Genomic DNA, 27,342 nt, shown 5'->3' with positions numbered 1-27,342 from the left:
ACAATGAAGGCCTAGTAGAGACCCGAAAGGTCAGAGTTCACACATGAACACCCTGTGCTGGGGTGGCAAAGACAGGGTCCCCAAAACTCAGGGTCTGTCATTAAATCACAGGTACTGGGTATGCACTGACCCACAGGCAGAAACATTTTTATCTTCTGCTCTGCAAAACAGGCCTGGCAATTTTCTAAAAGACAAGTTTTGACAACACTGACAATGCAGGCTTGATGATCAGGGAATCTTAGATACGAGGAAAGAAAAAAAAAACAGTTTCCATTACAGAGTGCTGGGAACTGAGATGATTAATTAACATGTAAGTTAATGAGACTTTGGGGTGTTTTCTTCTCCGGTTGGAATTCTCTCCAACCTCAGAGGAATGCTCCTTTGCTGCAGAGGGTCTGGATTCTTCTGTTGTTGTTATGGACTGAGACTCACACATGGGACCTGGTTATGCAAAATTCTGAGTGAGGGGGAGGCCTGGGAGGGAAGGAAACTGAGAATGGTCCCCAGAGAGGGGATCTCCTTCTGAGACTCAGACAGCCATCAGGGCTCACTGTGGGGGCCAGGAAAAGATACGTTCCTGCAGACTATTCTCTCTATACACCTGTGCTCGCCACAGAAACTTCAGCAGAGAATTTGTTTCCCTGGAGCTTAGGCAGACAGTGTGGGCACGTGCTCCATTGCTTGAGAATGGCAGTTACTGCTGGACCTCGAGAAAGCAGGATTCAGTTTGCAACACTGTCTCCTGTGAGTTTTCCTAGTGGGACTGCTCAGCTCTGGGTGCAAAATAGATAAAAATTATATTTAGTGGCCAGGCGCGGGGGCTCATGCCTGTAATCCTAGCACTTTGGGAGGCCGAGGTGAGTGGATCGCTGAAGCTCAGGAGTTCGAGACCAGTCTAGGCAACATGGCGAAACCCTGTCTCTTCAAAAAATGCAAAAATGAGTCAGGCATGGTGGCACATGCCTGTAGTCCCAGCTACTTGGGAGGCTGAGGTGGGAGGATGGCTTGGGCCCAGGGGAAAGAGGCTGCAGTGAGTTGAAATCGTGCCACCGCACTCCAGCCTGGGTGACAGAGGGAGACCCTGTCTCAAACAAAACAAAACAAAACAAAACAAAACAAAACAAAACAAAACACACACACACACACGTTTTGGAAAAGTCCAGGGCCAAACCTGGAAATATACTGACCCTCCAGGTACTACTAACCTTGGGACTCTATCTGAGGGGCCAGCGGCCTCCCTGGACATGGCTCATCTCATTGCACATTCAAACACCAATAGCCTTAACAGATTCTCTGGGCAGGGCTTGATGTTTCACAATTTACAAGCAACTGACTCCATGATTAAATTGATCAGTCCTCTAAATTCCTGACTTACTACCCTTCGCAGAGTAGTCAGTTTCCTATCACTAGAAGCAACTAAGCAGAGGCTAGTAGACAGATGGATGATGTCAAGGGGATCCTGTACAGTGTGGAGGTTTGTTTGAACCAGACGATTTCAAACGTCTTTTGGAACCCTGAGTCTAGGAGTCCACAATCGCATGCTCATGGGACGAAAGAATGAAATGAGGCCCAGCATATCAGCCCCGATAAGATGTTCTAGCAGTGCCTTCTGGATCATTATCCTTCAACTGAGTGTTAAGTGCCCTTTACAGGAGTCAATGCTCTCAAGGCTGCAAGCCACCTACTGTACAACAGTCTTAGCCAATCACTCAGTATGTACTATGTGCCAGGCTCTGTGCTAAGAGCTTAGATGCGCTATTTTATTTTCCTTAAGAGGTGGGTATCGTTTGATCTACATTAATAATAAGGAAAACTTGAAGAATGTAGGGGACTTGCACAGGGTCATACCGTTCCCATGATCTTAACCCCATGGCATGAAGAATTGTGGCCTTCTGGGTAATTATGAGCAACCAACTCTTTACTCTGCATATACTTTATAGTTTAGGAGTAGAAAGTGTGTCTGCAAATGGCTACAGCAGGTGGTAGGAAAGACAGGCTAGGGAGACACAGTCCTGGAAGAAAGAACCCCTGGGGCACCTTTGTACAAGGGTTTCCCTGGTTCCCAGGGAGCGCTGCTGGTCTGGAGGTGGTGGGATGTCTGGCACAAGCTCTGACCCTGGGGCAAGGGGGCTGGGGGTGCATCCGGTGTCAGCGGCAGGAACACTGGGATCCTCAGCCTCTCCTCCTTCCGTGCCTGTGTTTCTCTCTGCCCAACTTCTTCCCAGGCCTCCTCCTATTGCTCCTATGGGAAGAGGGGGTGCTGGCCTCATTAGTCAAGCGTGAGGACACTGATGGGACACATGTACTAGTGGGCAGGTTGCTGTACATCAGGAAGCCAGACTGCAGGCTCTCCTCCCTCCTCTGAGCAAGGCAAGTCGCTGGAGGAGGTTAGGGCCACCTTCTCTCTCTCTGGCCCTTATCTGGAATGCGTGGGACCAGAAGTATTTTGGATTTCAGATTTTGGAATATTTGCATTATTCTTATTGGTTGAGCATCCCAAATCCGAAAATCTGAAATGCTGCATTGAGCATTTCCTCGGAGTATCATGTTGCTGCTCAAAAAGTTTTGGAATCTGGAGCATTTTGGATTTTGAATTTTTGGATTTGGGATGCCCAACTTGTATTCATCTCATATGGGGGATAGTCTCTTCTTTGTCTTCCTGCCTCCTTTCTCCTTTGATGCCACTGGCCAGGACCCCATAGGCCCCCAGATCCAGGGCTGGAGCTTTTGGGTGGCTGAGCCTGCTGTGTGACCAGCACAGCTTCTTCCCTGGGGGTTACTGGGTCCTAGCTTAGGTGGCGTTGAAGTGGTGGGTGCCCCAGTCATCATGTAGCTAAAGTCTGCGTGCTCATCTCTCTCAGGGACCCTGTGGGAAGAACGAAGTAATTTCCAAGGCTAGTATTTGGGCATTTCTGGATTCCTCCAGTCACAGCAACCAACTTCCAACACCAACACCAATCATCACTGCGTTTCAGGGTGCAGACTCTCTTGGTCTCTTTCCTCACCTGTAAATTGAAGGTTTGGACAATGTGATTTCTGGAGGCTCTTCCAGCTCTGAGCTGGGGCCCTGGAAGCTAAGTGGATTTATCTAGTAGACAATGGGGGCTGGTGGCCAATCTGTGAGAGGAAGGTGAAGCGGGTCACCTGGTGACAATGCCCTGTGGGTTAACAGTGAAGCAGAGAGGTCTGACCCCTGAGGCGAGGCTGGAGCAAGCCCTCAAATTCCTGCCTTCTTTAAATAACAGAGACAACCCACATTCAAGGTGAGATCAAATGCATTTTAGCCGGTGGCAACTGCTAAGGTCAAGGGTGCCTGCATTCCCAGAGGGAAGCAAATGTCTTTGAAAGGGAGTCGGCAGGCTACGAGTCTTGGAAAGAGCCTGGGGGCTGATCGGCCTTTAGTTTAGATTAAAGCAGAGATTAAATGAATCCCACTTCTGTAACTCACTTCCCTGAGAGCTGCCAGTTGGGCTAAAGACATTACTGCTACATTAGTGAGCTCAGAGACAGTGAGTACCACAGCCTTGGAAAAATCCATTTGGATAAACTAATGGAGAATAAGAAAGGAACACTTACTTGTTGGGAGTCTACTATGTGCCAAGCATTATGCTGTTACATCCACCATATAAAAAGGCCAGCTTTGTGGTTGGACAGGCTGGAGTTGAACCCAGGTCCACTATTTGTAAATTGCTGCAGCTCTTTGCTGTGCCAAGTCCCATGCTAGGTGCCGATGACAGAGGGCAGAATGAAATGGACACAGTCCCTGCCATCAATCTCCTTATAGGCAAAATGGGAAAATCAATAACTATATCTTAGAGTTGTTTGTATATTAGATGAGGGAAAACAGGCAAAGCCCTTAGCATATCACTTGGCATATAGTAGGTGTTCAATAAATGGTAGTTATTAAATCCTAGAATAACCCCCAGAGGGATCAATATCCCAATTTTACTAATTAGTCTGAAGCCCAGAGAGGTGAAGTGACTTGCTCAAGGGTACCCAGACAGTAACTAGTGGAGTCTGGGTTTGAACTGATGTTTCTAGACTCTAAGTTCAGTGCTCCTTCTTTTGTTTTTCTTTTTTCTTTTTTGAGATGGAGTCTTGCTCTGTCACCCAGGCTGGAGTGCAGTGGCACAATCTCTGCTCATTGCAACCTCCACCTCCCAGGTTCAAGCAATTCTCCTGCCTCAGCCTCCTGAGTAGCTGGGACTACAGGCGCACACCACAACACCCAGCTAATTTTTGTATTTTTAGTAGAGACGGGGTTTCACCATGTTGGCCAGGATGGTCTCAATCTCCTGACCTCGTGATGCACCCACCTCGGCCTCCCAAAGTGCTGGGATTACAGGTGTGAGTGCTCCTTCTTTCATGTCATTCTCAGCTGGTTGCAATGATCCTTGCATCTTGAAGACACTAGGAAAAGTGATCAAATTGAGCCCGCTTACAGATGGCAAATGGATGGGGGAGCCAGGATTGACTAATGGACCCTAGGGCCCAGAGTGAAGCAGGTTCTGCAGGCTCTATGGTGCTGAATGAAGACATCTGCAGGCAGGCTGGCTCAGCTCAGGGTGTCTTGTCAACTGCATGGACAGGCCCACAGGGCACAGGCAATATGCAATATGTTGAATTAATTCCCTTCAAAGCCTTTTGGATGCAGAGGAGAATAAATGCATAAATAACCTGAAGCAGCAATTGATTTCCTATGGCCATTTCTCAGCTCAGCCAGCTACTACAAGTCAGTTGGAATTGAGTTTGCTTTCCAACTACTTAATTTTTCAAAGACTTTTAAAAGCAAAAATATAGAAAAGATGAATGCCACCTTGTGATCAGGGCCCAGGGTCCCATAGTGAGTGCTCAGATGCTGGCCGTTCCTGGCAGCAGGCACCACCTCCCTGCCCTTGGCACCCACTGGGGTCAGAAATACCCTTGGGGACGGGGTCAGTCACTCCCAAAGCAAATTCATGCCCTATGCTGGGACTTGGACTGTTGCTAGAGGGGGATTGTTCATTGCTAGGAATTCTGACTATGCTGGTTTCCTGACCAAAGGCACAATCATTTGGCAGGTGCATGTTTTGTCTTGGTTTTGAGTGGGCAGAGTCGTTACCCAGGCTGTGTGTGTGTGCCAGCCGATCAAGCCCGATGGACAGTCTGGAAGGGAGCGGGCCGAGCACAGCGTGGTCACTGGGAAGTTTGGGCAATAGATCAACCGGCTGGCCCAGGCCTTGGGGGCTGAGGAGTCCACTTTGCCAAGGCAGTTCGAGCCTTGCCACACCCAAAGGCCTCGAGCATGGTCCCCTGCAAGAAGCCCTCACAGCAAACTTCATGGCTGCCTTTGTGTCCCTCATGAGTGAGTCAGCTCCTAACGTGTACTGGGCACCTCTACATGCCAAGGCCTGAGCCAGGGGCTGGTGACACAGAGGGGACAAAACAGACAGTGCCTGGTGATCGTGAGTGTGTGTTTTCCCTTTAAGCATCAGCCACATTCTAGCAGGGGAGAGAGACCTGTGGGCAGATGCATTGTAACCCAACGTGGTGAGCTTGGAAACAAAGATGGGCAAAGCACCGAGAGGGAGCAGGGAGGCAGCTGAACACAGTGCCATGATCCAGGTGTGGGTGATGGCCCTGGGTGTGACGCCTGGCTCGGCCACCTTCCAGCTCTGACTCTGGGCAAATCCCTTCGGCTCTCTGAGCTTAAACCTGGGAGGTGGAGGTTGCAGTGAGCCGAGGTCGCGCCACCGCACTCCAGCTTAGGGGACAGAGCGAGACTCTGTCTTAAAAAAAAAAAAAAAAAAGAACACGGGTCAGCCATTGCAGCTCCACATTCCAGCTTCATCATGCTAGTCCTGTAACCATGCACTAGTTACTTCACCTCTGTAAGCCTTAGTTTCCTCTTCTGTAAAATGGGGATAATTAAAACCTCAGAGGATTATTGCAAGGATTAAATAAGGCATGTGAAGTGTTTAACTGTGCCTGGCACACACTAAGTGCTCGGCAAGGCTCCCGGCCTCCTCTGCTCCTCCCACACCTCCACGCAGGCGGTCTGGGTTTGCAGAAACCAATAATTGTGAGCTGGCCAGAGGAGGAGGAGGATGAAGATAAGGAATCAGTTGATCTTACAAGCAGGTAGTAGGGATCTCAGTAAACGCCAGTTGAACTTGGGCCTGTTTGTGTCTGAAGAGAAGATTCCTCGGCTACATGATGGATTTGAAATACTCATCCAGAAGGCCAGGGGTTCCCACGGGAGATCAGCCCTTCCCCGTCCTGTGGGGCGCATCTGAACATGTGGCGGGACTGCTCTGAGAATCTCAATAACAGTTGGGAAAATCTCCTCAGACGCCTTACAGATCTCTAGGATGACGCATGGTAGAGCTGGGTTCAGCCCTGGATGGGTTTCTGCAAACCCAAACTGCCTCCTGGAGGCGTGGGAGGAGCAGAGGAGGCTGGGAGGCTTGCTGAGCATCTGCCTCTATGTCCTGGTGGGCCAGCTTCTGCGACTCCTTCTGTTTCCTAAGCCAAGTGCTCTCGGGTTTGGAGTGGTAGAGATGGTCTCCATGTGAGGACAGGACGTGCAGACAAAGGGATGTCAGTGCCACCCAGGGGGCTGCCCTTGAACCTGGCATGAAAGAGCAGTAAGAACTTCCTTTACCAAGCACCTACTATGTGCCAGGTGCTCCATGGGATGACTGATGTACACCACTGCTGATCCCCACACCACTCTGCAAAACCCAACTCATGTCTTTGGAAGGGTAGTTTCTTCAACATAAGCTCTGTGAGGTTGGTGCTATATCTATTAGCTGTCAACTCCCTAAAGCCTAGTCTAGTGCTTAGCACACAGTAAGTTCTTAACAAATACGAGCTAGTGGAGTGAATTTGATTTTGAATAATTCTCTCTTTAGAAGGTCTCATATGGTATATTGCTTTGATTGAAAACATCCAACCAGGAGGGGCTGAAATATTGTAAGATAAAAATAGGAGCTCTGCTAAAAATAGAACTACCATTCAACCCATTAATCCCATTAAAAGGTATATACCCAAAGGAAGATACATACATCTGTATGTTCACTGCAGCACTATTCACAATAGCAAAGACATGGAGTCAACCTAAATGCCCATCAATGGTAGACTGGATAAAGAAAATGTGGTACATATATACCATGGAATATGATGCAGCCATAAAAATGAATGAGATCATGCCCTCTGCAGAAACATGGAAGGAACCGGAAGCCATTATCCTTAGCAAACTAATGCAGGTACAGAAAACCAAATACCACACGTTCTCATTTATAAGTGGGAGCTAAATGATGGGAACACATAAACACAAAGAGGGGAACAACAGACACTGGTGCTTACTCGAAGGTGGAGGATGAGAGGAGGGAAAGGATCAGAAACAGTAACTATTGTACTAGGCTTAGTAGCTGGGTGATAAAATAATCTGCACAACAAACCCCAGTGACATGAGTTTACCTACATAACAAGCCTGCACATGTACCCCGGAATCTAAAATAAAAGGTTTTAGGTAGGAGCTCTGGAGTTGGAAAAAGATATGTCAAAATCCTCATTCTAGGGAGAGCTCCTCCACCTTTCTCTAAATCCACTCTTCTCATCTGAAACTGGAGGCAGAACTACTGGCCCCATGGGGTGGTTGTGAGGGTGGGAGAGAATGTACATAAAACTGTGCAAAAACTGGGCGGAGAGCTAGGCCTTCATAGATGGTGGCTATTGCTACGCTGCTATTGCTGTGACAATGATGATTATGTCATTCCCATTTACGGGCAGCTCTGACTTTCAAGGCATTTTCACCAGGTCATCACCTCTGACTCTCTGGGCACTGGGCAAGGTCTGAGGCCAATTGCTGTCAAGGAGCCCAGAGCTTTGGCCCAGATCTGCTTGGGCCCTGCTCCCTGCCTGGCTGGATCCAGGGCTCTGTACTGGCCTTGGCTCTGTTGATTTGCTGGGAAACGTGCTGGGTGCCATTCCTACCTCTGTCTGCATGAAGGCCCCTTGGCGAAGCTCCTGGGTTTCCGGGCACCATCCAACACTGGGGTTCTCACCCAAGCACCCTCAGAGCCTGCCCCACTCTGCCTTTCCATCAAGATGTACTTCTAGCCTCCAAGCAGTAATGTGAGGGAAAGTAGGGGAAGAGAGGAATGTCCCTGTTTTGCAGATAAGGAGACAGCATCAGTGAGAATGGTGCCTTGGCTGAGATCTTAGCTTAGGATTAATTACAGAGGCCAGAATCCAACTATGGCCTTCTGGCTGCTAATTGACCGTGAAGCTCTAATATGTGTTCAGGAAGTAGAAGCTGCCATTTAGTGGTATCCTTAGGGAACCATGAGGCCCCCATGGTGGATATAGAATAAGCTGTGGGGATAGTTACTAGGTACAACAAGTAGTCAGAAAGAGTGAATAAGACCTAGTATTTGATAGCACAACAGGGTGACTACAGTCAATAATAATTTTGTTTTTTTTTGAGACAGAATCTTGCTGTGTCACCTAGGCTAGAGTACAGTGGCCCAGTCTCAGCTCACTGCAACCTCTGCCTCCTGGGTTCAAGCGATTCTCATGCCTCCGCCTCCCAAGTAGCGGGGAATACAGGCATGCCACCACGCCTGGCTAATTTTTGTATTTTTAGTAGAGACAGGGTTTTGCCATGTTGTCCAGGCTGGTCTCAAACTCCTGGCCTCAAGTGATCTGCCCCCCTTGGCCTCCCAAAGTGCTGGGATTATACGTGTGAGCCACAGTGCCCAGCCAATAATTTAATTGTACATTTAGAAATAACTAAAAAAGCCCTGGCGTGGTGGCTCACACCTGTAATCCCAGCACTCTGGGAGGCTGAGGTGGGCAGATCACCTGAGGTCAGGAGTTTGAGACCAGCCTGGCCAACATGGTGAAACCCCGTCTCTACCAAAAATACAAAAATTAGCCAGGTGTGGTGGTGTGCACCTGTAATCCCAGCTATTTGGGAGGCTGAGGTATGAGAATTGCTTGAACTGGGAGGTGGAGGTTGCAGTAAGCTGAGATTGCACCACTGCACTCCAGCTAGGGTGACAGGGTGAGACTCTGTCTCAAAAAAAAAAAATAAACAAATAAATAAATAAAAAATAAGAGTATGATTTTATTGTTCATAACACAAAGGATGAAAGCTTGAGGTGATGGATACCCCATTTTCCATGATGTGATTATTATGCATTGCATGCCTGTATCAAAATATCCCACATATCCCATAAATATATTTGCCTACTATGTACCCATACACATACACACAAAAACCACAAGCAAAAAATAGTGCCTACTTCACGGGCTCTTGTGAGAATTAAACAAAATAATGTCAGTAAAAATGTTTAGCATGGAGAGAAAAAGGTAATAAGCTGTTTACCAAATGGTTCTAGCTCTCTGTCTCTGACCACATGGTAGGAAGACATTTACTGGCCCCTCCTTCATGTGAGGAACGTCTCCAAGCCTTGCTTTGGCCAATGAAATGTTTGTAAAAGTCACATGTGTTACTTATGGGTGAAGGTGCTTTAAGGGCCAGTGCATAAGTCACCACATTCTGTCTCCTACTGAGGAACCATACGTTGATATGGAGCTCCCTCGACCTGGGCATCTACAACAACCAGAGTTCCCCTGGGTACCCAGACAGCATGAGTGAGAAATGAACCTTTGTTGTATCACACCTCTGCAATATTGGGGATGTTTGTCACTGCGGCATAACCTAGGCTGTCGTGACTGATACACTGTGAATGCTGATAACATTCAACTTCAAGTTCCATTTACTTATAGAGCATGTACTCTCTGTTGGCATTATTCCAGGTACAGGAAGCACAGAGGTGAGTCACACACAATCCCTGCCCTCAAGGGGCTTGCAGTCTCAACACTTATTTGAAAGGAAGTTGACCACACTGAGCTTGAGGGAAGGGCAGGCTGGGCTGTAAGGGGCACCTTGGGAAGGGTGGTGATCCCTAGAGGAGCCACCCCTGGTGTTTGCAGAATCACCCCAAAAGGGAGAGGAAGCTGTGAAGACAGTTAATTCTATAGGCAGCTTTTCCTGGGGAAGGGGAAGGAAGGACAAGTTTTGTTAGGGGCAGTGGAGAGGGGAGGCTGGTGGAAGGATTATGTGCTCTGGGTGACTCTAGGATTTACTGCTCTATTTTGTTACTAGCTCTCAGGGGACTCCAGAAAACAATTAGTGGATTCAAATGCATTAGGGTAATTCCTCTTTTACATCCCTTAACTCAGATAATGACAGCTATCCTGCAATTAGGAGAGGGTCTTCTCAGTGTGCAGATTAATTGGGTGTTAAACAGCAGGGCTGCCTGAAACCAGGCGGTGCAGCTGGGAGGAATGAGATGTGAAACAGCAGCCCTGGGCAAAGGGTGAAGAATTCATTGACGATCTCGACCATCTGGAGATGTGAAGATGCCCCATTGGTAATACAAGGGCAAGGACTTGGGAGGGGAATGGTTGAGGAAGAGGGTAGGAGGCGCTGTGGCCATGGGAAGGAGTGGAAACTGGAGGCTCTGACCCTGTGGGAGGCCAATTATTCCTCAAGTAGGTCCAGGGTCCATGCCATCCATCAGGGAGGGATTGCTATGATATGACATGCCTACTCCCATTTATTAACAGTTTCTAGGAAAGTATCAATGCTCAGCGAGTACTTCTGGGTTCTTATTACAGGCCAGCATTTATATGCATTATTGCCTATAACGTAATCCTCCTAAAAAGCTGTTGTAGATACTATTATTGGCTATGTCTCACATAAGTGGAGTTCAGAGAGGTTACATGACTGGGTGCGTGGTGGGTTTGGAATTCAAACCAGAGGCCCTGACTCCAGAGCTCACACACTTGTAGCAACTAAGCTGGCAGCTTCTCAGTGGAGAAGAGCCCTGTGGCCCATCATCTGTGATGGCAGAGGCCTGTACCTTGCCGCGTCCTGCAAGCGCCTGGTGCTGGGCCAGGCCCCGAGTGTGTGTGTATTTTTGTGATCACAAGTATGTCCCTATGTCCCTGTTTTGATTTGTTCTGATTTGTGCTTTGTGGGGTGAGTTAAAGCAGTCTGGCGAGAAGGGCTCTGCTCTGGTCCCCACCAGCTTCCTTGGCCTCAGGTCCCCAAAGCAGGGAGGTCACACTCGAGTGCTTCGCTCTCGGGATCAGGACCTTTCTGTTCCCCTCTGCAGTGGGTGATCTTTTGTTTCCAACTCCCCATTTCTATGAACCATCAGGAATTCCCTTACACTCTGGAAAGAAAGAGGAAAACTGGGGATATAAATGGCTTTGAGATCTTGCATCAGAGAGATCTCCCTTCCAGCTGGAGCTGCTGTGAAGGCCGGCACGGGCAGCGGGGGTTTTAAACTGAGTGGGGCCTGTGCACCCAGCTGCATGGGAGGAGCTGCCTTCTGTCCCACAGAGAGAGCTGGCTACATGTCTGTGAATGTGCGCACACCTGCTGCTCACATTTGGAATAAGCTATGGCTAACTAAAGGACAGACCCCTCTCAGTGTGGCTTTTGCTCTGTCACCCAGGCTGGAGTGCAGTGGCACGATCATGGCTCACTGCATCTTCAACCTCCTGGGCTCAAGTGATCCTCCTGCCTCAGCCTCCCAAGTAGCTGGGGCTACATGCACGTGCCACCATGCCTGGCTAATTTTAAAATTTTTTGTAGAGGCAAATTATGTTGCCCAGGCTGGTCTTGAACTCCTGGGCTCAAGCAATCCTCCCACCTCAGCCTCCCAAAGTGTTGGGATTACAGGCATGAGCCACTGGACCTGGCCTCAGTGTGTTCTTGACCAAAGTCAAGGCAGAGGATGACCAGCATCCTTTCTCACCTCCTGTCTAGATGATGAATGAGGCAGGGATGGGATGTTATGAAATAAGGAGGGAAACTGTCAGGCTGATTAATAACAAAGACAGTGGGGGCCGGGCATGGTCGCTCATGCCTGTAACCCCAGTGCTGTGGGAAGCTGAAGCAGGAGGATTGCTTGAGACCAGGAGTTCGAGACCAGCCTGGGCAACACAGGGAGACCCTGTCTTTAACAAAATAAAGAATGTGTTTAGAGTTTTCTGGGCCCAAGTTCTTTTTTCTGAAGGTGACTTCAGGGGGAAAATGCCAGCTGCATTTTTGTCCACCGGGTTCATCTTGGAGTCAGATTCCTATCAGATTCTTGTTATTTGGAAGGCTTCGGATCCTAGTTTCTTCTTCTTTTAAAATGTAGAGGTTTTCTTTTTTTCTTTCTTCTCGTTTTTCTTTTTTGCTGACTACCTACTCATCTGTCAATATAGAAGTTTTCTAGGCCAGGCACGGTGGCTCATGCCTCTAATGCCAGCACTTTGGGAGGCCAAGGTGGGTGGATCACTTGAGGTCAGGAGTTTGGGACCAGCCTGGCCAACATGGTGAAACCCCGACTCTACTAAAAATATAAAAAATTAGCTGGGCATCGTGGCCGGCACCTGTAATCCCAGCTACTTGGGAGGCTGAGGCAGGAGAATTGCTTAAACCTGGGAGGCAGAGGTTGCAGTGAGCTGAGATGGCGCCACTGCACTCCAGTCTGGGTGACAGAGCGAAACTCCATCTCAAAAAAAAATTTTTTTCTTAATAAAATATTGAATACCTGTGGTGCCCATGTTAAAAGGACTCCCTTCTACCCTCAAATGTTTGTCTACATCTGTGCCAAGCACTGGGGACACACACGGCTGAGCAGGGCATGCACTGCCCCTGACACACAGAATCGATTCCTTTGCTTGGCTCATGGGTCATGTGTCCATCAAGCACCTAGTATGTCCCAGGCACTGTGATAGGCCAGGGATACAGTGACAAGAAGGAGAAACAGGGCCCCTGCCCACCTTCACCCTGTGCGTGGGCTGTGCTGCACACCAGAATTGCCCAGGGGAGCTATTTCCAAAATAGGGATGCCTGATCCCTTCCATATAGGGGCCTCATATATATATTTTGGGAAAACAATTGCCCATGTGCTGCTGATGTGTACCTCTAGGTGACAATTACTGGTAGACTGGAAAGACCAGATGAGCAAGCAGGGAGGTATAACAGGGAGACAGGCCAGCGCTGGGAAAGATGTTCAGGGAAGAATGGAGTGTGGCTTGGAGAGACAGTCTAGTGTAGGGTGAAGATCGCACAATCTCCAGCCAGACTGCCTGCTCTGCCACCTCCTAGCCGTGTGATTCAGGCAAATCCCTACACTCTGCATTTCTCTTTCCTCCTCTGTAAAATGGATGTGATAATTGTACCTATTTCACAGAGCTGTTGGAAGGACTCCATGAAATAATACATATGATGAGCTTAGAATTGTGTCTGGTGCATGAAAACGCAGTGTATTCCATAAGTGTGTGCTGTGTGGTTACTACTACTACTATTATTATCATTATTATTGGAGGGAAAGCTTCCAGACACAGTGAGACCTGAGAAATGAGTAGGAATTATCTAGAAAAGGAGACAGAGAGGACGGACCAAGAGGGAACAATGGAAATAGAGCTTGGTCTGCTGGAGCCCGGCATGTGAGGTGGAGAGAGGCGGGGGAAGGTGCTGAAGGCAGATCATGAGTGGGGCCCTGTGAGTCATGCTGGGACATCCGCACTGATCTAGAGAACAGCGGGGGCATTAGAGGCCCTTGGGGTCTGCCGAGTTGCTGCCGTGTGAGTGTGTGCAGATGCGTGTATGAATGTGTGCAGGTGTGTGTGTGAGTGTGCATATGTGTGCATGTGTGTGAACTGTAGGGTGCCCAGCACCAGTGCCCCCAGGTCCTCCTTGGCAGGATTCACTCAGTTACTCATTCACTCCACAGTTTAAAGACCTCAATCTTTCCCCAGCGTTGAACCAGTTGTTTCCAACTCCTTAGCCTGGCACAGTGCCAGGCTCCCACCCTGACCTATTAGCATTTCCCACCAACCCACCTGGGGGGCCTCTTACGTGGGCTGCAGAGACACCAGATGCCACCGTTTCTAGACACCCCTGAGAGCCCCGCCTTTGCCCATGCTGGCCGACCCTCTGGGATGCCCTGCCCTAGTCCAGCTGCCGTCTGCCAAATACAGCATAGTGGTTAGGAGTGAGGGCTCCAGGGCCAGACTCCCTGGGACTGAATCCTGGCTCTGGCACTTGGGATTCTTGTGGCTTCACCTCTCAGCCTCAGTTTTCTCATCTGAAGCAGGGAGACTGGTGGAACCTCCCTCCTGTGGCTGCAGTGAGGAAGGAATGTGATCACACTTGCAAGTGCTTGGAACACAGCCTGGCACCCGGTGGATCTGCACTAGCTCGTGGGCACAGCAGCACGTGCCTGATTCCCTCGCCCAAAGTCCAGCTCCTTCATCTTCCTGACCACTCACAGTGCACTGGGCACGGTGCTGGGCACTAGGGGGGCGGCAGGGCTCAAGGCAGACCCTGCCTACCTGGACTTCACATCTAATGTGAGGCTGGAGAGCGGACACAAAATGACAAGTTCTGACATCTACACAACACTCACCACAGTTCCCTGTGCACAGTAGGTCCTCAGGTTGGAATTCAGAGGACATTTACTGAGTGTACCCAAACTGGGGCCAGGAATTCTCACATTCGTTATGTCATCCCCCCATGATCCTTTGAGATAAGTGTACAAAGCTCATATCCTTTGAGGAAGCTGAGGCCCAGAGAGGTTAAGTGACTAGCCCAAGGTCCGACAGCCAGTCAGTGGCAAAGCTAGGAGCCAAATCCAGGTCTGCCTAATAATCAAAACCCAAAATCTCACCTATGGGCCATGAGGATCCAGGGGTGGGAGCAGCGAGCAGGAAAGATGCTGGAAGGAAGCTGCTTTGGGAACCATCCCCCAAAAGGCTGTAGTGCAGGAACTTCCCAGTGCCACACTAACCAGCCCTGTCACCAAGAGGCCACCTGCCTCCCTCTTCCCTCTTTCCAGTTTCCAGCCTCACATTCTGGGGACAGCTGATAGTCGACCTCACTTCCGGTTACCACAGCCAAATGGTTCATGGTAATTAATTCAATTTGTTTGGCAGGGGAATTAAAGGCTTGCCTGTACTAACGATCTTAAGTTAACATAGCATTTATGCTAACTGGAGGCAGAGACATGCCCTCTGAATGAAGAATTGGTTCTATTAATAAGACTACATCTCTCTAGGTAACGAGCCTGGCAGATAGACGGTTTGCTGCCAGAGAGGGAAAGATGACAAGGAAAGAAGCAAAATGATGACAGCAGAGAGGATGGCAACTTTTCAAAGGCTTCCCTGGGAGAAGTAGATTTGGAGAGCAGGGAGGAGTCTGCATTGGCCGACAACCAGCACCGATGGCCAGATACACCAATGAGGTCAACTTGGACCTCCTGGGTGTTCCAGCTCTGACTACAACTGCATGACTAAGCCCAGGCAGAAGAGGCAAATGGTCTTGCCAACTCATAGAATCGTGAGAAATGATCAGTTTTTGCTGCTTTTGGCCACCGTGTTTGGAGAGGCCGTTTTGCAGCAACAAATAACAATCATGGTGGAAGGCAAAGGAGAAGTAAAGGCACGTCGTACATGGTGGCAGGCAAGAGAACGTGTGCAGGGGAACTGCCCTTTATAAAACCATCAGATCTCATGAGACTTATTCACTATCATGGAAACAGCATGGGGAAAACCCACCCCCCTGATTCAATTACCTCCCACCGGGTCCCTCCCATGACCCGTGTGGATTGTGGGAGCCACAATTCAAGATGAGATTTGGGTGAGGACACAACCAAATCATATTAAGCTCCAACCCTTCTCTCCCATCCACCCTCCACTCCCAGGTTCAACAATTTCTCTCTGAGTTCCTTCTCTTGCCTTCAGAGTCCTGCCGCTGCTACCTTCCACTGAGAGGACGTGAGCCCATGTTCCAGGAGCAGTGAACCACTCCAAGTGCCCCAGGCTCGGCAACTCACTCTCCCAACCAGCCCCTCCACAGGCAGCCCCTGCTGACAGAGCTGTCCAAAACCAGCATTCTGCCCTGGAGACCTCACCTACCCAAGGCCAGGAGCGGCAGCCCTCAAGCTTTTCACTGCCTTGTACAGAAAGGATGACACTGGAGGCATGACACACTCCCAAAGGTGTCTGTGTGTGGTTGAATGGTGAACCCCCAGAAGCTATGTCCACCCAGAACCTGTGAATGTGACCTTATCTGGTAAAAGGGTCTTTGCAGATATAATTAAGTAAATGATCTTGAGATGGGATCACCCTGGATGAGAGTGGGCCCTAAATCCAATGACTCTGTCTGTCCTTATGAGAGAAGAGAAGACAACAGGCAGAGACTGGAATGACATGTCTACAAGCCAAGGAATGCTAAGGACTGCTGGCAGCCACAAGAAGTTGGAAGAGACAGGAAAAATCCTCCACTAGAGCCTTCAGAGGGAAAGTGCACCTGCCAACACCTTGATTTTGAATTTCTTGTCCCCTTCATTCCCACTTGAGAAAGTGCATTAGAACACAAAAGCCAGTGTCATTATTACAGGATGGTCCATCTTGCATCTACTCTAATGTATGTATAAAAAATCATTTCCCCAAGGTTGATGACGATTTTTCTTGATTTTTAAACTATTTTTAACTTTTAACTATTATTTCTAAGATCTGGGAACACATTTTGCAAGGCTCATGGCCCCTGGCCCGGAACCTCTGTCCCTGGGAACAAGCTTGTGAAGGGTTTCCGTTTGTGACAATAATCCATGCTCACCTTTCTCCTGAGCCATCTCCTGCAGACAGAAGTAGATGACTCTGGCTCCCAGGCTGAAGCCAATCAAGGTGACAGGTCGTCGGCCCTGAAGGGAAAAAGGACACAGGTGTCTGGAGGGAATACAGCCAGTTCTAGCAAAACATCAGGCCTGAGGAGGGCAGCCTTTGCACATTCCTTACCACCTGATTCTCATCTAATGAATCATGCATGTGCTGTTCTAGTCCCTGAGCTCTGATGTCTTAATCAGCAGAGTCAGGACCCTCATTTATGCAGGAGTGCACTTGCTGCCGGAATTGGCTTCCTCCAAGGCCAACAGGCAGCCCCCGGCTGGGTTAATTCCCTTTCGTCTCAAACCATTATCCAGCCACTGTCTCATCTTCCCCAGGAGACAGGGCTAGTCAATTACAAGAGCAACTTCCCTTGCACTGATCTGCCTTGCAGCAAATGGCTGCAGTGCTGCGGGACCCCTTCCGGAGCTGGGGAGATTAGACAGAAGGCACCCCCAGGTGTGAGGGGTAAAAAGGCAAGAGTGACAAGGGAGGGACAACAGTTCAGTTTCTAGATAGGAAGGTGGGGCACAAAATATTGGCTCTAAGTGATAAGGTAGTAAGTCAGATGGAAAGAGGAATTTTCTGACTCAAGGACTTGTAAGAAAAGGTAACTGATTATGTCAAGACTCTAAAGAAAATGAAAGTTATCTGGGGGTGTTTGGGTACAAGCTTACACGGAAGGAGAGGAGGGGAGTGGATGAGCTCTGGAGGCCCAGCCTGGTTTTACCAGTCTATTCCTTTTCCTTGGTTTTGTGCCAATACACGTATTCCACACCCCCACACCACTCCACTTACCACAGTAGAAAATCCTCTGTTAAACAGTATTCGAATCCTGCAGGAGCTTTGTGCCAACCCTGCTGGCCACTGCCCAATATCATTCTCCCCTTTGTCCTTTACTCCTGAGTTTGACTGGGCACGCGGCCACCCAGCCAAAGACGAAGTTTCCCTGACTCCTCCATAGCTTGAGGTGGCCACAGGGCTGAGACTTAGCACAGGGCAAGGAAAGGGGATCCTCCCTAAGGCATGCATTTTTGCCTTTTGACCTCCAGAGCTGTAAAATAGTACATTTGTTTTCAGCTGGTAAATTTGTGGTAATTGGTAACAGTGGCAGCAGGAAACTAACACATCATCTTGCTCCAGATATTGACACCCAGACTGTTACTTGGGAGAGAACAAAATTCTATCTTGTCTAAGCCAATGCCACTTTGGCCTTTGCCTTAGAGTCAAGCCTGCCGAAGGACTTTTCTGTTTCTTTTGACAAAGACGCAGGGATTGAAGGGGGTGGCCAGTTTCTCAAGCAGTTTAGCTGCATGGCAGAAACTGCTAGTTGTCATCCCTCAATATCCATCCTCCCTTTTTTCCATAGTAATTGAATTTCAGCTGGGTTCATCATCACTCAGAACAAGTACTATATTTCCCAGCTTCTGTGGCAGCTAGGAATGGTCATGTGACTAGGCTCTGGCCAGTGAGACACCAACTGAAATGTTGTAAGGCTTTGCTGTTTCTTCTTCAGTTCTTCCTTTCTCCTGCTCCCTGGAGCTCGGATGATGCCATCTTTGACACAAGGTCAAGACCCCAGAGCAACAAGGTAGCAGGAACCTGGGCCTCTGCACCATGGAAGGCTATTAGACAACCTTGCTAGGCTTCTCCAGGAAAATAAATTTCTACCTTGTTTAAGCCACTGTTATTTTGGGTTTTCTCCCACTTCCAGCCAAAACAAATCCTGATAATGCAGTCATTTCTGGTACTGCTTCTCAAGCTTTTGTCTCCATTCACTCAAGTTTTATTTTGAAGGGGATGGTTTTATTCTCTTGGTAAGTACATCTTTACTAGATTCAAATTTTAAAAGTATTATGATGATGTCTCTTCCTAACCATTTTACATGGTATTTAGACCACCAAAGATGACCTCACAAAGTAGCTTTACACTTCTGGGAAGGAACACCAGGCCACCAGCATGTGGGAATTCCATTGGTGGCCAGCTGAAGCACCTGGTCTCATTCACTTTACTGGCTTCACTGCAAACTGAGTCAGAGGTTTCCACTGAAATATCACCCAAATGAGCCCAGTGATTATCCTAAACACTTGAATGAAGAGCTGATACATAGGAGTTGATACAGAGTCCCCCAGACTTGTTCCTACGTGCAGATGCCCCTGTTATTCAATCCTTACCTAAATACCTGCTAGAGCTGCAGAGTCTATAATTCTTACTGTTCATCCTAGGACACATTCATTACTTGAACTGGAGAGGCAGCAAGGGCTGCCCACACCCCCAAAACCATTGAGTTATCTCCAAGTAGCCTTGCCTCTAAGGCTGATATCTGTGAACAAGTCAGCACCTGACTTCCCCTCTTGCTCAATGCCACGCCCACACAGCCATTCCCAGGTACCTGCTGCCGGGAGAGCAGGATGTGGGCCAGGTGCTTGCCAACCTCTGCTGATCGATGGAGACACACCCCCCAGGGGTTGTCGATGACATTGGCGACACTGAGGAGTGAGGCTGGCCAGGTCAGGGCAGCCACAATGCCTGGGGAGGTGAGATAGTGATGAAGGGAATGGCCCCCGTCCTAGGGTCCTACCAGGGAAGTGACTGGCTAACAGATGCTCAAATAAATGCATGCAGTCTCCAACTTGGACCTGCAAGTTTGCCAATCAAACTGCTAAAGAGCAAAGAAATCCGAAACTCATGAATTTCTGATATATGGACTCAATCCCTTCTGCTCAAGCCCTTGTCACGTGTGAGATGGCCCCAATTCGTCTCCACACCCTGTACCCTCCCACTTTGCTTCATAACTCTGCAGTGGGGACCCCTGCCCTGCCCATCCCCTCTAGACTCAGCCATGTGACTTGCTTTTGCCAAAGACATTAATAGATGTGAGGCTTGAAATGGATTTGTGCATCAGGGCTAGCCTCTTGCGCTTCTATCATTGACATGGGCTTGCCTGCTCATCCCAGGAGGATGAGAGACAAATGGAGCAGAGCTGAGTTGCCCCAGACAAGGCTAGCATTGATCGGTGCACGGTTGGCTGACCCACAGGCCTAGCTAAGATCCGCCAACTCCAGCCTCCTGAGCTATTACAGTAAACAGCCCATGGAGTTTTGGGGTGGCTTGTCGCGCAGCAATAGCTAACAGACAGATCATGTGATTGGCTGTTTACCTGTCTTCTCTCCATAGGGATCATAAACTTCCTCCAGACAGGAATGCGGCCTTAACCTCTCTGTGTTCCTAGGGTCCAGCACGGTGCCTGCCCTGGGGGCTTTGGGCATGCAAAACTATGGTACCACTGTGGTGGGATGAAGGCAGTGGGCAAGCTCTTGTTGGGGGGCAGGTGGGGGCACTTACCAGACAACACTGTGTACTTTAGGGCCTCCTGGGCCACCATGTTGGCGAGACCACTGAGGATGGTCTCCAGGGCATTGCCGAGCTCCATCAGGTACTTGGCTTCCCAGGCCAGGCAGTACTGCTCACGGCTGTGGGCCAGGGCAGCCCACGGGGCACTGAAGGTGCCTGGGGAGATCACAGGTAGGTGAAGTCTCTCTTGTCTATGGCAGAGGATGCCCCACCCCAGTACCCTAGACAAGGAGCACCAGGACCACTCACCCTTGTGTGGAAGACAAGAAGCCCACCCCCTGCCAATGAGTGGCAGCTGTCAGCAGAGCTAGCGGAGCTCTGTGCAGCCCAGTGAGTCAGCAGGCTGGGCTGGAATCCCAGCTCCTGCATTCACTAGAAGCCAGGTGACCCTGGGCACATCACTATCCCACCTTGTGCCTCACTTTGCTTCTATGTGAAGTGGGGAGATGGTTTATCTCCCTTCATAGGGTAGGTATAAGAATGAAGTGTGTTTGAACTATGATATATGTAAAGGGTTATTTTCTCTAATGCTGAAATAATCCTGGCATTAAGCTGCTAATGACATACAACGAGAGCACACAATGGGACAAGCAGCACAGCGCTGTGAGTCTGCTGCATCTTGATTTAACAAACATGGCCTGGGAGATAGCTAGAAATTTGGGGAAGAGATGTTTGAGCCCGGCTTTTTTATGATCTTGCTGGGTCATCCAATTTTTCTGAGCCTCAATTTTCTCACTGAGGAAATATATCAAATGACCCACGGAAGGAGGATGAGACGGCACCACTGTAGCGGCCGATGCCAAGTCGGAAAGTATAACCATGACACCTGCCTCCCTCATCCCCTCCTTCCTTGCCCACCTGGCTGCCTTCAGGATAGGAGCACAGAGGGGCACCTAATCTGGCCCCCATGCATTTCTGCTTGTGGCCCAAGTGGCTTTTCTTTTCTTTCTTTCTTTCTTTTTTTTTTTTGAGACAGAGTTTTGCTTTGTTTCCCAGGCTGGAGTGCAGTGGCACGATCTCGGTTCACTACAACCTCCGCCTCCCAGGTTCAAGTGATTCTCCTGCCTCAGCCCCCTGAGTAGCTGGAATTACAGGCACCCATCACCAAACATGGCTAATTTTTGTGTATTTTCAGTAGAGACGGGGTTTCATCATATTGGCCAGGCTGGTCTCGAACTCCTGACCTCAAGTGATCCACCCGCCTTGGCCTCCCAAAGTGCTGGAATTATAGGCGTGAACCACTGCGCCCGGCGCAAGTGACTTTTTCAAAACACAAATCTTCTCCCACTCCTGCCTAAAACCCTTCATGAGCTCCCGGATCGTACATCAGTTCCCCTAGATCACTACCACTTGCCCTTGAGATTCCAGTCCAATCGCCTCTTCCATGGGGAAGCCTTCCCGGCTCCTCTGACAAAACAAATGCACCCTCCACTTTTCCCCATAAGTTCTTATCACAGTCTGCAATTATTCGCTATTTATGCATCCTGTTTGACGTGTGCCTCTCCTACAGTCTGCTTTGCCAAACACTGTATTCCCAAAGCCTGGTGATGTGATGTACAGTAAGTGCTCATTAAACACCATGTGGGAATGGAGGGGTGGAGACAGCTTCCCGGGGCAGCCTGCAGGTTCTGAGCATCAACCTCAGGCCTCTACCTGCCTGCTCCAAAGCTCATCCTTACCTGCAGGGTACCACGTCCGCACAAGGACAATACTACAGCTGCTCCCCTCCCTCTGTGGGGACCCTGTCTCAGCTCTGCAACAACTTGGGGATCAACTGCCTCTAATTATGGATAAGGTGATAGTCAGCCCCAAGACAGGAGATGGGCACAGGACAGCGAGAAGCACAGGCTTGATGTCAGCCTGGGTTCCAAACCCAGCTCGATGGCTTCCACGGGTGTGACTCACAGCAAGGCACCGTGCCCTTCTGACCCTTGGTTTCCACATTTGTAAGGATGGAATAATAACATCTGACTCAGGTGTGGTGGGGATCACATGAGATGCTGCATAAAAGGTGTTGTATACTTTGGGAGGCCGAGGCGGGTGGATCATGAGGTGAAGAGATCAAGACCATCCTGGCCAACATGGTGAAACCCTGTCTCTACTAAAAATACAAAAACTAGCTGGGCGTGGTGGCACATGCCTGTAATCCCAGCTACTCTCGAGGCTGGGGCAGGAGAATCGCTAGAACCCGGGAGGCGGAGGTTGCAGTGAGCCAAGATCGCGCCACTGCACTCCAGCCTGGTGATACAGCAAGACTCTGTCTCCAAAAAAAAATAAAAATAAAAAAGTAAAAAGGCGTTGTATAAACTGTAAAGTGCTCTACTGCATTGTGCTGTCCTATGGCCAAGAATATGGGCTGTGGAGCCAGATAGAATGGGGGTGAATCCTGCCCCTGCCCCTGACTAGCTGGGTGACCCTGGGCACCCCTTATAAGCCTCAGTTTCCTCATCTGGAAAAGGGGAGTGCGAATGACAGCCACTTCCCTGGACTGAAGTGAGGAGCTAAATGAGCCAGTGCATAGGAAGGGCTTGGTGGTTGGCTACCAAGTTTTTATCTTTATTGTACATAATCAAGATTAATAAAGGGGTGGGCCAAAGAAAGTCCGGTCATTCCTATTACATGGAAAAAGCAATCAGGTGATGATAAGGCTTCTTTTCCTGGCTCTCGAGGAGGTGGGAATATGTGATATTTTTTCCTTCTGAAACTTTCTCTAGCTTGGTTGTATTTCTTTTACCCAGCCCTTTCCCTGAGTGTCCCACACTAGACAGCTGGAGATCAATGAAGACTTTCCTCATCCCCAAATGAACTTGACCTTTAACCCAGGGCAAACTGAACAAATGGGGGCAAAATGAAGAAAGGAGTTTGCTTTCCATGCCGGCCAGACTTGCAAATTCCTTTACCTGGGCTCTTGTTCTTGCTCCTTCCTGTAGCACGATAAAATGAAAACAAATGAAAAACCCTGGGCATTGGATCAGGAGACCTGGGTTTGAATTCTGCATCTGCTACTCCCCTGCCAGGGTTCCTCTTCCGACAGATCAGGGTCAGAACAGCCCCACCTTGGAGGGTGGAAGTGAGGTTTCTAGGAGGTAACCATACCAAGTTCCTACTGTGCTGGTAAAATGCCAGGCTCAAGGTAGGTGTGAACGAGGCGCTCACTGAACGCTAGTGACCTCTGTGCATGGGTGACGCCCGGCGGTCACACACCAATAAGACCCTGGCGCCTGGTGACACCTCTAAATGTTTCTCACTGGCTTTCTTCTGTGTGGTTTGGCAGATCTGTGACTTCTGCCCTCAGGTCAGAGACTTGGGAACCCAGGAGGCTCTGGGCAGGCGTGCCTGAGTGGTCAGGTTGGGACGTTTAGGATTCCCGCACCCACCCTGCTCTTTTTCTAAGGGATGCACTGTTTGTTGTTTGTTGAGCCTCTCGCTGGGCATTTGCAGGGGTCAAGTAACAAGTGGACCATGGTGTGAATCCTCAATGCCACCCTGGCTAGAATCCCCCAAAATATGCATGTTCAAATGAGAACAGCAAAGGGAACTAATGTTTGCTTCATGCCAATGAGAAACCACGTGATGTTCCTCACTTAATCTTTGCAGTATCCTGAAAAGGTGGCAGTAATTTGTTCCACTTTACAAATGAAGTAGCTGAGATACAGAGAAGTTATGTAACTTGCTGAGGTCATGTAGCCAACACATACTGATCTCTCACTCACATGCTGAAAGTCCTTTGCTCTCTTCCACTTGCTCTGAGGACAAATTCAAACTTCTTGCCACAGCTCACATGCTCCTGTGTGGTCTAGCTCCACCCATATTCCTGCCTTCTGCCTCCCTGCTGCAGCCATCCTGTGCTCTTTTGGTTCTTTCAAACCGCTGGGCCTTTGCACCTGATGTCCCTTTGCTTGGAATACATTTTCTGCTCCTGGTTTATCGGGCTAACTCCCAGCTAGCCCTTAGCCTAATGTCACTTCCTTCAGAACCTTCCCCAGAAACACCCTGTGCTTCCCCTATTGTGCCATCCATAAAGCTCCCATTTAGTTACTCGGTCTGTCTTCTATCTTGGGCTGTATGTTCTGTGGGAGTAGAGGCCATGGCTGTGCTGCTCACCACTGAATTCCTAAGACCTGGTTCAGTATATGACACATGGTAAGTACAGCACTTTATAAATACCGCTACATGGACAGATAGGTGGATGGGTGGATGGATGAACAGATGGGTGGGCAGACAGGTGGGTGAATGGACAGACAGGTGGGTGGGTGGATGGGTGGATAGGTAGAAGGGTGGATGGATGAATGGATGGGTGGGTGGGTGTGTGGATAGATAGGTAGAAGTGTGGATGGATGCATGGGTTCATGGGTGGGTAGACAGGTGAGTGGGTGGACAGGTAGACAGGTAGAAGAGTAGATGGATGGATGGATAGATAGAAGGGTGGTTAAATGGGTGGGTAGATGGATGAACAGGTGGGTGGATGGATGGGTATACAGGTAAAAGGGTGGGTGGGTGGGTGGGTGGGTAGGTGGATGGGTGGATGGACAGGTGGGTAGGTGGTTGGGTAGGTGGATAGATGGATGGGGAGATGATGGGCAGGTGGACAGATGTGAGATGAAGTTGCCTCACCTCTCTGAGCCTCAGTTTCTTCCTCTGCGAAATGGGGCTCCCTATACCTGCTCCCTAGCCCAGGTAAAAACCTAGCCCAGGGTCTGGCCCAGGCCACCACTGCCCACCCCCCTCCACTTCTGGTCCTCCTGGTCCTCACGGTATTTGCCAGAAGCGAGCCACCCCGTGACGGCGATGGTGATGTGCAGCTGCCTGCCCTCCGTCAGAGGCAGAAACGTGAATTCTTCAATGGCTCCCACTCGCTTCTTCATCTTGTATCCTAAAGACCCAGATCCGAGAAAGAGAATGGAGGTGACTGGGGCCCCGGGGAACATCAGGGTGGCTGTATGTTCTCACACACACACACAATGAGCACCATCTGTGTGCCCTGCCCCTGGAAAAACACATTTTGTGTTTGAACTCATTAAGGTAGGTGCCACTATTGTCCCTGATTACAGATGAAAGCAAGAAGCTGCTTCTGAGGCTGGCCAGCCCCGGAGTGGTAGAGCTGGTTTGGACCTCAGAGCCCAGGCTCTCACCCATTGCTCTGCCCTGGTTCTGTTTCTTTTCTCCTGCCCATATGCCACAGGGGTAGAACACGCTCTACTTAGTAACAGCGAATCAAACAGACCAAGAGTCTCATCAGGGGAGCAAACTTCTCTTGGGGAGTTGAACAGGAATGTCTGTGCATGACGAGGTTGGAGGAGTGGGAGGGGGGCTGCTGCTGACAGATATCATTTGGAAAAACTCCCCCAGGTGATGCTGCTCAGGGAAGGGCAGCCATGTTCCCTCCAAACATGAGGAAGCCCAAGCATGGAAACTTCTGGATGGTGGAAGCAGGTTCCATTGGGGCCTTTCTCAGGAACTACACACAAGGTGGATGGGGAAAAAGCCAGCTTCTCAAACTCAGCCCTTACCCTGACCCACGCGAGCTCTGGGAAGGCTGGGACCCAGAGTGAGAAAAGCCACGTCTCCTCTGTCTCCCAGGGAGTCACTGCTGGTGAGGATCCAGGCATGTCCTTTTAGGAACTGGGCCACCCTGGCTGAAAATTCCTCTGAACCCATCATTCCTTTTGAACCTTACCTGTCAGGCCAGCTCCAGCTGCACCAAACAGCGAGGTCATGATGGCTATGCCGGCTGCTGAGCCCAGAGCCGCTGCCCCGGCGCTGCCAATAATCGTAGCTGCTCCAGCGGCAACAAGGGGTGCAGCTAGACCTCCAGTCACACCTGTGGGAAAAGCAGCAGTTTCAGGTGGGAGTAAAAATGTGGTGGCTGGACGCGGTGGCTCATGCCTGTAATCCCAGCACTTTGGGAGGCCGAGGTGGGTGGATCACGAGGTCAGGAGATCGAGACTATCCTGGCTAACACGGTGAAACCTCATCTCTACTAAAAACACAAAAAATTAGCCGGGCATGGTGGCGGGCGCCTGTAATCCCAGCTACTCGGGAGGCTGAGGCAGAAGAATGGCATGAACCTCGGAGGCGGAGCTTGCAGTGAGCCGAGATCATGCCACTGCACTCCAGCCTGGGCGACAGAGCAAGATGCTGTCTCAAAAAAAAAAAAAAAAAAAAAAAACGTGGCTTGATGAGTTTTTACCCCTCAGCTACCTACTGCCTCCCATGGAAGTTTCTGACAGTGCTGATGAGCATACCGACTACTCACTGACTACCTACCACATGCCAGGGGCCACCTCCCAGCTGAGCCCCTGCACTCTCCACTCTCACCCGCAGCCTGGCATCATTTCTCTGTCTACAAAACCCAGACGTGTGCCACCATCTCTAGCTGGACTCACCGATCACCGTTCCGCCTCCGACAGTCGCCAGGCCTATCAGGAGATAACGCTTCCATTTCCTCCGGTTTTCTTTCTTCTTTCGGGATGCCTCGGCCATTCTGAGGGAAAAGAGGCTGGTCTTTAGGGCCAGCTGTGCCCAGGATCCCTTGAGACATCCCCACCACACCAACCCTCAAACAGGGGCCAATGCTGGGTAGCTACTCTGCCACTCAGAGTAAGGCACCAAAGTCACCCTGAGCCCACTGATGGTTTAAAAAGCTGAAAACATTCTAAAACCCAGCCGGGGAATCTCAGTGTATGGGATGTACTACTTACCCAATGGATCCATCCTAACAGGGTTGCAATTTGAATAATAAAAAGACAAAAAAATAATAATAGCAAGAGAAGCACAAAAAAGATCTTTAAACAGATGGACCCAGAAGAAGCACAAAATAGATAATCACAGACTCCATCACCTCCCTCCTCCCCTCCCTTCTTCCCCAACCTGCCATCTGATCCCACCTCCCTCTGGGATATTTGGAAACCAATTTCCTCCAAAATGATCATTTTGAAGATGGGAGACCTTGGCCTTGGAGCAGTAGCTAGACTTGTTCAGACTTGAAATGGAAATGCTAGAAAATCTAGCAAAAGGAAAACATTTAGAGTGAATTGGGGTCAGGTGTGCCCTGAGAACTGCTGTTGTGAGCACTCAAGAGTCAGGAAGCCCAATTTTCCTATTGGACATTCAGCCCTGAGCCCCTTTGCTGCGGCTGGGATGGAGAGGTTATTAAGTAGGAACTCTGAACTGAGGTTGGAGTCTGAACAATAACTCAGTGTGGAGTGATAGCAAAGCATGGTGATAATCAAAGAAGAAAAATGGTTAATCTTTACCAAGGGCTTC

General features: G+C 49.5%; 1 protein-coding gene across 12 annotated transcripts in view; it reads right to left on the bottom strand.

Moving 5' to 3' along the window:
* Positions 1-27,342, bottom strand: part of TMCO4 (transmembrane and coiled-coil domains 4) — a 120,446-nt gene that overhangs the window by 38,225 nt on the left and 54,879 nt on the right. For all 12 annotated transcript variants that reach the window (XM_003814418.7, XM_063594446.1, XM_063594451.1 and 9 more), the window contains 6 exons: positions 26,463-26,560; positions 25,754-25,897; positions 24,830-24,949; positions 20,068-20,232; positions 19,115-19,251; positions 16,676-16,760 (listed from right to left, as the gene is read on the bottom strand). In XM_003814418.7, coding sequence (XP_003814466.2) covers positions 16,676-16,760; positions 19,115-19,251; positions 20,068-20,232; positions 24,830-24,949; positions 25,754-25,897; positions 26,463-26,560 — 749 coding nt within the window. The remainder of the gene's footprint in view (positions 1-16,675; positions 16,761-19,114; positions 19,252-20,067; positions 20,233-24,829; positions 24,950-25,753; positions 25,898-26,462; positions 26,561-27,342) is intronic.

Source organism: Pan paniscus, chromosome 1, assembly GCF_029289425.2.
Source record: "Pan paniscus chromosome 1, NHGRI_mPanPan1-v2.0_pri, whole genome shotgun sequence".
Lineage (NCBI taxonomy): Eukaryota > Metazoa > Chordata > Mammalia > Primates > Hominidae > Pan > Pan paniscus.
Note: the sequence above shows the minus strand (reverse complement) of the source record. Positions and strands in the feature narration are given on the sequence as shown.